Source organism: Rhinoderma darwinii, chromosome 1 (genome assembly GCF_050947455.1).
Source record: "Rhinoderma darwinii isolate aRhiDar2 chromosome 1, aRhiDar2.hap1, whole genome shotgun sequence".
NCBI classification, from domain to species: Eukaryota; Metazoa; Chordata; class Amphibia; order Anura; family Rhinodermatidae; genus Rhinoderma; species Rhinoderma darwinii.
In genome coordinates, this window is record NC_134687.1 from 449,884,838 (window position 1) to 449,898,247 (window position 13,410).

Sequence of the window (13,410 nt, forward strand, 5' to 3'; positions counted from 1 at the left end):
ATACACAGCCTGGCTCCTGCTGAAACTGCCGGAATCGAAGCGCGCTCCGATTCCGGCAGTTTAACCCATTAAATGCCGCTGTCAATAGTGACAGTGGCATCTAATGTGTTTGACAGAGGGAGGGAGCTCGCTCTGTCACCCGATCGGCGCCCCCGCAAACAAATCGCGGGTCGCCGTCGGGTTTCCATGACAGCCGGGGGTCTAACAAAGACCCCCAGGTCTGTCTTCAGCATCTGCCTGTTAGGCGATGCCGGAGGCATGACCTAACAGGTTGCCTGTCAGTTTTACACTGACAGGCAATAATGCTTTGGTATACTATGTATACCAAAGCATTATATATGCGATCGGCACATCGCATAGTGAAGTGTCCTGATGGGACTTAAAAAAAAAAATGTCAATCAGTTAAATAAAGTTTGTGGAAAAAAATAAATAAAATTACAGTCAAAATCAAATAAAACTACTTTTTTTGCCCAAAAAGTGGTTTTATTCAGTAAAAGTCTAAAAACAAATAACACATACACATATATGGTATCCCCGCAATCGTAACAACTTGACCAATAAAATTAACACATTAATTAAACCGCCGGATGAACGGCGTCCAAAAAAACCGCAAAAAACAACGCCAAAATTTTCTCTTTTCTTCCATTCCCCCCATAAAAAATAAAAAGTTAATCTATAAGTCCTATGTACCCCAAAATAGTACTAATGAATACTACACATTGGCCCGCAAAAATCAAGCCCACATACGGCCACATCGACGGAAAAATAAAAAAATGACGGCTCTTGGAACGCGGCGATGCAAAAACAAGTAATTTTTTTCTAAAAGGGTTTTTATTGCGCAAACGTAGGAAAACATATAAAACCTTTACATATTTGGTATCCCCGTAATCGTGCCGACCCATAGAATAAAGTTAACATGTTATTTACGCTGCATAGTAAACGGCGTAAATTTATAACGTGAAAATTAATGCTGGAATAGCTGCTTATTTTCAATTCTCTCCTAAAATAAAGTTAATAAAAGTTAATCAATATATTGTAAGCATCTAAAAATGGTACATTTAGAAAATACAACTCGTCCCGCAAAAAACAAGCCCTTATACGGCTATGTCGACGGAATAAAAAAAAAGTTACGACTCTTGGAATGCAACTGTGAGAAAACAAAAAATAATCCTTGGTCATTAACGCGCAAAATGGCCCGGTCATTAAGGGGTTAAACGAATACTTTGTTGAATTACCCTTTGACTTTATGACAGCATTCAGTCTTGTTGGGTAGAAGTCTATCAGCATGGCACATCTTGACTTGGCAATTGTTGCCCACCCTTCCTTGCAAAAGCGCTCCAAATCTGTCAGATTGCGAGGGCATCTCCTGTATACAGCCTTCTTCAGGTCACTCCTCAGATCAATGGGATTCAGGTCTGGGCTCTGGCTGGGCCATTCCAGAACTTTGATCATCTTCTGATGAAGTCATTCTTTTGTTGATTTGGAGGTATGCTTTGGGTCGTTCTCGTGCTGACAGGGGAAATTACTCTTCATCTTCAGCTTTTTAGCAGAGGCCTGCAGGTTTTGTGCCAATATTAACCGATATTTGGAAGAGTTCATAATTCCCTCCACCTTGACTAAAGCCCCAGTTCCAGCTGCAGAAAAACCGCCCCAAAGCATAATGCTGCCTCCACCATGCTTCACTGTGGGTATGGTGTTCTTTTGGTGATGTGCAGTGTTGGCTTTGCGCCAAACATACCTTTTGGAATTATGGACAAAAAGTTCAGCCTTGGTCTCGTCAGACCAGAACACGTTTTCCCACATGTTTTTGGCAGACTTTATGTAGGTCTTTGCAAAACATAGCCGGGCTGGGATGTTTTTCTTTTAGAAGAGGCTTCCGTCTTGCCACCCTACCCCACAGCCCAGACATATGAAGAATACGGGAGATTGTTGTCACATACACTACCAGTAGCTGCCAGAAAGTCCTGCAGCTCCTTTAATATTGCTGTAGGCCTCTTGGTAGCCTCCCGGACCAATTTGCGTCTTGTCTTTTCATCAAGTTTTGAGGGACGTCCAGTTCTTGGTAATATTACAGATGGGCCAAATGTAATTCACTTCTTGATGACCATCTTCACTGTGTTCCATTGTATATCTAATACCTTGGAAATTCTTTGACACCCTTCCCCTGACTGATGCCTTTGAACAATCAGATCCCTTTGATATGTTGTAAGCTCATTACGGACCATGGCTTTTGCTGTCACATGCAACAAAGAAAATGTCAGGAAAATCCTAATAGAACAGCTGAACATTATATGGGGTTACTCAGAAGCGCTTTAAATAATGGCAGCTGTGTACTGACTACTATGTAACATGTGATTGGCTAATTCTGAACGCAACCTCATCCCCAATTATAAGAGGGTGTTCACACTTACGCAACTATATTATTGTAGTTTTGTTTTTTTCCCCCCTCTACATGATTTCAGTTTATTTTTCAATGGAATTGTACGGATTATGGGTCACATTAAAAGGTGGAAAAAGTTCTGAAATTATTTATCTTGTACTAATTTTTTGACATGACAATAACCTGGCATTTTAACAGGTGTGCAAATTTTTATATCCACTGTACATAGGACATTGCTACCTTTTGCACCCTTTGCAGTATACCCAGTCCCCTTTCAGCTGAGATGCTGGAGCGATGAGATACTCATGAAAATTATATAATTGTTTTATTTTCGTTTTACAAAAATGTGCAACATTTACTTTCTCACTTAGAATCCTTTTAGTGAGCTCAAATTTCTTTTCATATACACTTCTTTTATTTTACAAACATAACATTCTGTATTTAAAAGAAAAAAAATAAAAGATGGACCTTGAAAGAAGGCAAAGCCTGTGAGCTCCAGCAACCCCACCAACACAAAAGTCCCATTTTCAGCACCAAGGGTGGAGCTGCAGAACACACAGATAGTTTTTTTTTGTATCCAAAATCATCTGTAAACCTCAGAATTCAAACTCAAATCGGTTCAATTGTATCCACTAAATGATTTTTTTGGGGTCTTAGGTCAAATGTGAAGTTTTCAATGCTCTGACCCTCTCCCCAACCCAAAGTCATCTGGGCCTGTGAATAGTACTGGCATACTGGAATACAATAATTTGCCTATTGGCAGCAAAAGCAATCCACATGCCAAGAGCTGTAACATGCAAGCACAATCTGGTGGAAATCAGATGAAGACTTTTCAGTTGGCAAACGGCGAGAAGCTACTGCTGTAGAATTTTTATATGTCCATGTAGTCCTCATCCTCATCTGTGTCACTTTCCAGGGATGACTCTTGGCTTGAGGTGTCTAGGATCTCAAGAGCTGGCTGGCACAGAGTCTCCTTCTTGACATTGGCAGCAGACTGAGAAGATAGTATGACCGACTGTAGAAAGGAAGAGAAATGAGATGAGGATACTGGGTAATGTAGAACAATTATCCATAACTACATACATCCACCCCTACTTGAGATTCCTCACCTTTAATTTCTGTTTAGTTTCCTCTGAGATGCTGCCTTTAGGAGAGAGGAGGGTTGGAGTTGGAGGCGTTACTGTGATCTCTGGAGGGAATTTGGAAACACTTAAGGAGGGAATGAAGAGCTTTGGCACATGTGGCGGGACCCTGGGTTTGGTTCGTGCAACATCTGCTTTGCTGACCTGGACACTTAGTTCTGGAGGAGGTGGTGGTGGTGGTGGTCTGGAGCTGCAAGCTGAAGTCAAGAGAAAGTTCATATTACTAATGGTATACATACATAATTTTTATTCCAGTTTTTAGGTTTGTCTTTTTTCAAGAAAAGTTTTTAAAAAGAACCCCAAAAAAAAACCTCATTTAAATACCCTCCAGGATCTCACACACACTTTTTGGTGTTGTTTTTTTTTTACCCAAAACCAGAAGTGGATCCAAAAAAGGAAGGAAAGGTATAAAGAAAAGACTGATGCATTTCTTTCCTTTTGTATCTACTCCTGTGTTCGGGTCAAAAAAAACCAAAACAAAAACACCCCAAAACTGCACCAAATCTGTGAGGGGAATTGATTAAGCCTGTCGTTTCATACACCAGTCTTAATATAAAGAGAGTTGGCGTAAGATGCAACACATTTATTAAAGAGGCTCTGTCACCAGATTTTGCAACCCCTATCTGCTATTGCAGCAGATCGGCGCTGCAATGTAGATTACAGTAACGTTTTTATTTTTAAAAAACGAGCATTTTTGGCCAAGTTATGACCATTTTCGTATTTATGCAAATGAGGCTTGCAAAAGTACAACTGGGCGTGTTGAAAAGTAAAAGTACAACTGGGCGTGTATTATGTGCGTACATCGGGGCGTTTTTAATACTTTTACTAGCTGGGCTTTCTGAAGAGAAGTATCATCCACTTCTCTTCAGAACGCCCAGCTTCTGGCAGTGCAGATCTGTGACGTCACTCACAGGTCCTGCATCGTGTCGGCACCAGAGGCTACAGTTGATTCTGCAGCAGCATCAGCGTTTGCAGGTAAGTAGCTACATCGACTTACCTGCAAACGCCGATGCTGCTGCAGAATCATCTGTAGCCTCTGGTGCCGACACGATGCAGGACCTGTGAGTGACGTCACAGATCTGCACTGTCAGAAGCTGGGCGTTCTGAAGAGAAGTGGATGATACTTCTCTTCAGAACGCCCAGCTAGTAAAAGTAGTAAACACGCCCCGATGTACGCACATAATACACGCCCACTTGTACTTTTACTTTTCAACACGCCCAGTTGTACTTTTGCAAGCCTCATTTGCATAAATACGAAAATGGTCATAACTTGGCCAAAAATGCTCGTTTTTAAAAAAATAAAAACGTTACTGTAATCTACATTGCAGCGCCGATCTGCTGCAATAGCAGATAGGGGTGGTAAAATCTGGTGACAGAGCCTCTTTAAGCGGTAAACATCTCTTAATAAATGTGTTGCATCTTTTGGACGGTTTTTCCCCATCTATTATCGCCCCCCCCATTGGACATAAAATACTCACCTAACTGTTATTTTCCCCTCTATGGTCCCCTTTAGGCTCCCTCACCATACTGCGGCTCATACAAGGTACTGACGCCGAGCAGTGTCAGTACGTTGTAGGAGCCTCGCTGGAGTGAAAAGGGAGCCTGACAGAAGAAGAAGAAGAGCTGAGATGAGCATACCTTTTTTTTATTTAATTGTCTGATGGGGGAGGGGGGGGGGAGTATTATGGGGGGATAAGTCCGATTTGGGTGGCAAGTTACAGGACCTGGCACAGGTCTCTATCTTGCTATGCCTCACAGAATAAAATTGTTGCCAGCTGGGAGCTAGAGTAGGATTTCCGCTATAATTTATGCCAAATGATAAAAAATTTACGGGCTGTGGTGGCCCCACCCCCTTTTGGGAACCCCCGCTCCCTTTTCACAAAAGTGGTGAGGATGGTGGAAGAAGTCTTTTTCTACACAAAAAAAAACGGGCGCAGAAAGGTTGAGAAATTCACCCCCATGTGTGACCCTGGTCTTAGAAAGATACTAAGCTTCAAATGAAAAAATAACCTGTCTACAAGTAGAAGAATCAGATTACATATAATTAAAAAAAATAAAAAAAATTGGGATGGTCAATACATATTTCCTGCTCATCAGAGTGCAAACCCAGCCTTACTTACTATGATTTTGTGTGCAGTATGACTAATTCTGATCAAATCTAGAGCTGATCAGAGGCAATCGCTTTCAATTAACGACAAATGTTGCCGTTAAAATTAACATGTCGAATAAGGCGGAATTTCCACAAAGCGTTTTCATCCTGTTTTTTAAGTGTTTTTATTGCAGTTTTCTTGCGTATTGTATGTGCTTCTTAACGGCTTGGAAAAACACATTTTAAAAACCTGCGTGCGTTTTACAGCTGTTTGCTGCGAATTCCTGATGCAGTTTCAATGTGCTTCTCCTGTAATAGTTGCATGTCCAAAAACTGAATTGCAAAATCACGGCTAAAAACGCATGCGATCTTTCAAAGTAATTAAGAAGCACATGCAAACCGCAACAAAAATGGGATAACGGCAATGAACTTTTAATAGCAGCATCCAGTGAGGGATAAGTAAAGTTCAATAGGTGAAATTCTGGTGACAGGTTCCCTTTAACCCCTTCCCGCTCCTGGACGTACTATTACGTCATGGCAGCTGTATCGTTCGCGCTCCATGACGGAATAGTACGTCTCGGGAGTAACGGCCGTTTCGGCCGTCCTCCCGACACATACAGGAGCTGTGACAGCTGCTGTCTTGTTCAGCAGCTGTCACAGCTCCTACAGCGGGGACCGATCGCTGTGTCCCCGCTGACTAACCCCTTAAAAGCCGCGTTCTATAGAGATCGCGGCTTTTTAGGGGTTAAGCTGCCATCGCCGGCCTGCTACGCGATAGCGGCCGGCGATGGTGACTATGGCAACCGGACACCAAACAATGGCGTCCGGCTATGCCATAGACGGAAGCCTAGTGGGTCCTGACAACGTCAGGACCCACTATGCTTGCTGTCAGTGAGTAGCTGACAGTTCTAATACACTGCACTACGCATGTAGTGCAGTGTATTAGAATTGCGATCAGGGCCTCCTGCCCTCAAGTCCCCTAGTGGGACAAAGTAATACAGTAAAAAAAAAAGTTAAAAGAAGTTGTGTAAAAATAAGAAAATAAAAGTTTTAAAAGTAAAAATCCCCCTTTTTCCCTTATCAGTCCTTTATTATTAATAAAAATATATAAACAAACAAATAAACTGTACATAATTGGTATCGCCGCGTCCGTAACGGCCTGAACTACAAAATTATTTAGTTATTTATCCCGCACAGTGAACGCCGTAAAGGAAAATAATAATAAACCGAACCACAATCACAATTGTTTGGTCACTTCACCTCCCAAAAAATGGAATAAAAAGAGATCAAAAAGTCGCATTTTTCGGTACGAAAAATGGTCCTGATCGAAACTACAGTTCGTTACGCAAAAAGTCCTCGCACGGCTTTATTGATTGAAAAATAAAAACGTTATGGCTCTTAGAATAAGGTAACACAAAAAGTAAATGATTGTTTACAAAACGTATTTTATTGTGAAAACGCCATAAGACATAAAAAAAAACTATAAACATCTGGTATTGCCGTAATCGTATCGCCCCGCAGAATAAAGTGAATGTCATTTATAGCGCACGGTGCACGCAGTAAAAAAAAAAAAAGAATAAAAAAACAATAGTAGAATTGCTGTTTTTTAGTCACCACGCCACCAAAAATAGAATAAAAACTGATCAAAAAGCCGCATGCACCCCAAGAAAACTACAATGGATTCCTCAAGGGGTTTAGTTTCCAAATTGGGGTCATTTTTGGGGGGTTCCCAATGTTTTGGCACCACAAGACCTCTTCAAACCGGACATGGTGCCTAATAAAAAAGAGGCCTCAAAATCCACTAGGTGATCCTTTGCTTCGTAGGCCGGTGCTTCAGTCCATTACCGCACTAGGGCCACATGTGGGATATCTCTCAAAACTGCAGAATCTGGGCAATACGTATTAAGTTGCGTTTCTCTGATAAATCCTTTTGTGTTATAAAAAAAATGGTATAAAGAGGATTTTCTGACAAAAAAAAATATGTAAATTTCACCTCTACTTTGCTCTAAATTTCTGTGAAACACCTAAAGGGTTCATAAACTTTCTAAATGCTATTGTGAATACTTTGAGGGGTCTCGTTTCTAAAATGGCGTATTTGATAGGGGTTTCTAATATATGGGCCCCTCAAAGCAACTTCAGAACTGAACTGGAACCTAAAAAAATAAATAAATGAGGCAATACTTCGCTTCTTACATTATACTGATAATGAGCCGTTCCCACCCCGAGATGACCCCAGTTTTGACCGTTTGTATAAACGGAGACCCCTATTAGACCGTTCCAGTGCCCGGTTTTCCCAAGCATTCACCCCCGAGAAGTGTATTTCTATTGATGAGTCCCTGGTACATTTTAAAGGGAGGGTTCAATTCCGCGAGTACCTGCCGGGTAAGAGGGCAAGGTATGGCGTGAAGATGTATAAGCTGCGAGAGTGCATCCGGGTATACCTACAGGTTTAGGCTATATGAAGGAAAGGCCACCCCCAAACCAGACTGCATCCTGGACTACAATAGGTACATGGGAGGTGTGGACTTGTCAGATCAAATCCTGAAGCCCTACAGCGCCATGCGGTGTGGTATAAGAAGCTGGCCGGGCACATCATACAGATGGCATTGTACAATGCGTACGTGCTACGTCGATGTGCAGGCCAGACGGGAACTTTCCTGGAATTTCAAGAGGTGATTATCAAGAAACTAATCTTTAGGGACCAAGAAGGGGGGGCACCCAGTACTTCTGGAAGCGGGGCCACACGCATCGTACCAAGGTGGCAACACTTTCCAGGAGAAGTTCCCCAAACTGGCAAGAAGGGAAAAAGTCAAAAGAGGTGCAAAGTCTGCTATAAGGGATGACACAATATATCAATGTGACACGTGTCCCGAATAACCAGAGCTCTGTATGAAAGTCAGTTTTAAAATTTATCATACATCCCTTGGTTTATAATTTACCCCAATTTTACTTACCCTGATGCACTCCGCACAGCTTATCCCCCCTCGTCTTTCCCCTCTGAGCCCTGCTGTGTGTCCAGGCAGCTGATAACAGCCACATGTAGGGTATTGCCATACCCGGGAGAACCCACATTACAGTTTATGGGGTGTAGGTCTCTGGTCAAAATGCTCACTACACCTCTAGATGAATGCCTTAAGGGTGTAGTTATTAAAACGGGGTCACTTCTTGTGGGTTTCAACTGTACTGGTACCTCAGGTGCTTCTGCATACATGACTTCGCACTAGAAAATCCCCAGTAGGCCAAATGGTGGTCCTTTCCTTCTGAGCCCTCCCATGGGCCCAAACGGCAGTTTATCACAACAAATGGGGTATTGCGGCACTCAGAACAAATTGCGCAACAGAATGGGGTATTTTGTTTCTTGTGAAAATAAGACATTTTCAGCCAAAACGATATATTATTTGAAAAAAATAATTTTGTTTTCATTCCCAGCCCAATTCAAATAAGTTCTGTGAAAAAACTATGGGGTCAAAATGGTCACAACACACATAAATAAATTCCTTGAGGGGTGTAGTTTCCAAAATGGGGTCATTTGTGGTTGGTTTCTATTGCTTTGATACCTCTGGGGCTCTGAAAATGCGACATGGCACCCGAAAACCAATCCAGCAAAATCTGTACGCCAAAGAACACACAGCGCTCCTTCCCTTCTGAGGCCTCCCATGGGCCCAAACGGCAGTTTATTGCCACAAATGGGGTATTGCCGTACTCAGGACAAATTGGGCAACAAAATGGAGTATTTTATTTCTTGTGAAAATAAGAATTTTTGAGCTAAAATGACATATTATAGGAAAAAATATATACTTTTTTAATTCCCAGCCCAATTCAAATAAGTTCTGTGAAGAAACTATGGGGTCTAAATGGTCACAACACACATAAATAAATTCCTTGAGGGGTGTAGTTTCCAAAATGGGGTCATTTGTGGTTGGTTTCTATTGCTTTGATACCTCTGGGGCTCTGAAAATGCGACATGGCACCCGAAAACCAATCCAGCAAAATCTGTACGCCAAAGAACACACAGCGCTCCTTCCCTTCTGAGGCCTCCCATGGGCCCAAACGGCAGTTTATTGCCACAAATGGGGTATTGCCGCACTCAGGACAAATTGGGCAACAAAATGGAGTATTTTATTTCTTGTGAAAATAAGAATTTTTGAGCTAAAATGACATATTATAGGAAAAAATATATATTTTTTTAATTCCCAGCCCAATTCAAATAAGTTCTGTGAAGAAACTATGGGGTCTAAAAGGTCACATTACCCATAAATTAATTCCTTGAGGGGTATAGTTTCCAAAATGGGGTCACTTCTGATGGGTTTCCGTTGCTTTGATACCTCTGGGGCTCTGCAAATGCGACATGGCATCCGAAAACCAAACCAGCAAAATCTGTACGCCAAAGAACACACAGCGCTCCTTCCCTTCTGAGGCCTCCCATGGGCCCAAACGGCAGTTTATTGCCACAAATGGGGTATTGCTGCACTCAGGAGAAATTGGGCAACAAAATTGAATATTTTGTTCCCTGTGAAAATAAGAAATTTTGATAAAAAATTACATCTTATTGGAAAAAATGTCATTTTTTTAATGTCACAGCCCAATTGAAATAGGTGCTGTGAAAAAACTGTGTGGTCAAAATGCTAACAACAACCATAAATGAATTCCTTGAGGGGTGTAGTTTCCAAAATGGGGTCACTATTTGGGGATTCCTACTGTTTTGGCACCTCAACACCTCTTCAAACCTGGCATGCTGCCTAAAATATATTCTAATAAAAAAAGAGGACTTAAAATGCACTAGGTGCTTCTTTGCTTCTAGGGCTTGTGTTTTAGTCCACGAGCGCAGTAGGGCCACATGTGGGACATTTCTAAAAACTGCAGAATCTGGACAATACATATTTAGTAGTGTTTCTCTGGTAAAATCTTCTGTGTTACAGAAAAAAAATGAATAAAATTGAAATTGAGCAAGAAAAATGAAATTTGCAAATTTCACCTCCACTTTGCTTTAATTCCTGTGAAATGCCTGAAGGGTTAAAAAACTTTCTAAATGCTGTTTTGAATACTTTGAGGGGTCTAGTTTTTAAAATGGGGTGTTTTATCAAGGTTTCTAATACATAGGCCCCACAAAGCCACTTCAGAACTCAAGAGGTACCTTAAAAAAAAGGCTTTTGAAATTTTCTTAAAAATATGAGAAATTGCTGTTTATGTTCTAAGCCTTGTAACGTCCAAGAAAAATAAAATAATGTTCAAAAAACGATGCCAATCTAAAGTAGACATATGGGAAATGTGAACTAGTAACTATTTTGGGTGGTATAACCGTCTGTTTTACAAGCAGATGCATTTAAATTCTGAAAAATTTAATTTTCTCAAAATTTTCTCTAAATTTTGCAATTTTTCACCAATAAACACTGAATATATCGACCAAATTTTACCACGAACATGAAGCCCAATGTGTCACGAGAAAACAATCTCAGAATCGCTTGGGTAGGTTTAAGCATTCCGACGTTATTACCACATAAAGTGAAATATGTCAGATTTGAAAAATGGGCTCTGAGCCTTAAGGCCAAAACTAGGCTGTGTCCTTAAGGGGTTAAATAGCAACCGCTTAATATGATCGTATTCATGGGCGTAACTAGGAAACACTGGGCCCCATAGAAAACTTTTGACTGGGGTTCCCTGGGTGTCACACACAGTGGTGCCCGCCCTTGTAGATAGTGCCCCCCTGTAAAAAGTGCCATACAGCCCCCCCCCCCTGTAGACAGTGATATACAGCCCCCCCCCTGTAGACAGTGACATACAGCCCCCCCTGTAGACAGTGACATACAGCCTCCCCATACAGTGCCATACAGCCCTCCCTGTAGACAGTGCTATACTTTCAAGTATCACAAAGCGGGACAATCGATGCGGCGGGCAGCGGCAATTTTTTCCTTTTAAGCCACGCCTCTAATCCCACCCAATCCCCACCCATTACACACCTGGTTCAGCCCACACAGTATTATGCTCCCATAGTGCCCCCCCACACAGTATAATGCTCCCATAGCTGCCACCATACAGTATAACACCCCCATACAGTATACTGACCAATAGATGCCCCCATACAGTATAATGCCCACAGATGCCCCATACAGTATAATGCCCACATATGCCCCCATACAGTATAATGCCCACATGCAGTACAATGCCCAAACAAATTCCCCCATGCAGCATAATACCCCCATAGCTGCCCATACATAGAATGCCACCCATAGCGGACCACCACAGTATAATGCTCCCCATAGCTGCCCCACACAGTATAATGCCTCCCATAGCAGCCCCCACAGTATAATGCCCCACACAGTATAATGCTCCCATAGCTGCCCCATACAGTATAATGCCCCCCCCATGGCTGCCCCCACAGTATAATGTCCCCATAGCTGCACCCACACAGTATAATGCCCCCCATAGCTGTCCCCACAGTATAATGCTCTCCATAGCTGCCCCCACACAGTATAATGCCACCCATAGAAGCCCCACACAGTATAATGCCTCCTATAGCAGCCCCACACAGTATAATGCCTCCTATAGCAGCCTCCATAGTATAATGCCCCACACAGTATAATGCCCCCATAGCTGCCCCATACAGTATAATGCTCACCATAGCTGCCCCCACAGTATAATGCCCCCATAGCTGTCCTCACAGTATAATGCACCCTATAGTTGCCCCCACAGTATAATGTCCCCATAGCTGCCCCACACAGTATAATGCCCTCCATAGCTGCCCTCACACAGTATAATGCCCCCAATAGCTGCCACCACACAGTATAATGTCGCCCATAAAGTATAATGCCCCGCATATAGTAAAACGCTGCTATAGCTGCCACCATATCAGCCCCACTTCCCTACCCAGTATAATGCCCCAAAGTGCCTAATAGAAAAATAATAACATAATTACTTACCTATCTCCGTTCACACAACGGGTGGAGGATCCTTCTCCTCCGGTCTGTGCTGTGAGTGACTCGGCGTAGACAGGCGATGACGTCACAACATCGCGCCTGCCTGCGCCGAGCTGCTCACAGCAGACAGAGATACCGCCCTGCTCTGTCATAGTAGGAAGTCATAGTATCTGTCATAGTGTTCAATAGTATCTGCGTCCGAAAAACGCAGACACTATTGAGTGTGGCGTCGCTACCGCTGTAGCAGCCATAGCGGCTGCTAGCGAGGCCTACAGGCATGGGGTGGGGGGGGGCGTGCCGGCTGGCGGCACGGGCCCACTCATGCCGCAGGCCCCGTGGCAGCTGCTATGGCTGCTACAGAGGTAGTTCAGCCACTGATTGTATTCCTATAATACCTCCTGCATATACACTCCTCAACATTGAAATTGCAACACCAGGAAGGAAACGTTCTAAAATGGTGGAAATCACAGGATCGATAGTCATGCCAATGATTCGCAAACGATAAAAAAATGGAAACAAAATATTCCAAACATCTTGATTTATTTAGTATAGAGTATGAGCGCCACATGCTGTAATACACGCACTTACACGCCTTGGCATGCTATCAATGAGGTTACTAATGGCTGTCTGAGGAATGTTATGCCACGCCGAATGCACTTGGGCACGCAAATCATCAACATTGGCTGCTGGCAGCTCCCTTTGCGATTGACGACCAATGACGTCTACCATCGAGCACATCTAGGACAAGTCCGGAGACGCTGCAGGCCATGGTAGCACGTTTAGGCCAGGCAGGCTGCTCACAGGAGCACGAGCAACATGCGGCCTGGCATTGTCCTGCTGAAAAACGGCTTCTGGGACACTTTGGAAAAATGTCCTTACCACTGA

The 13,410-nt window shown here is 42.8% G+C and overlaps 1 protein-coding gene across 6 annotated transcripts in view; it reads right to left on the bottom strand.

Moving 5' to 3' along the window:
- Positions 1 to 2,690: 2,690 nt before the first annotated feature.
- Positions 2,691 to 13,410, bottom strand: part of CABIN1 (calcineurin binding protein 1) — a 127,893-nt gene continuing 117,173 nt past the window's right edge. For all 6 annotated transcript variants that reach the window (XM_075832073.1, XM_075832067.1, XM_075832077.1 and 3 more), the window contains 2 exons: positions 3,490 to 3,719; positions 2,691 to 3,395 (listed from right to left, as the gene is read on the bottom strand). In XM_075832073.1, the coding sequence (XP_075688188.1) occupies positions 3,252 to 3,395; positions 3,490 to 3,719 (374 nt within the window). In that variant the 3' untranslated portion in view covers positions 2,691 to 3,251. The remainder of the gene's footprint in view (positions 3,396 to 3,489; positions 3,720 to 13,410) is intronic.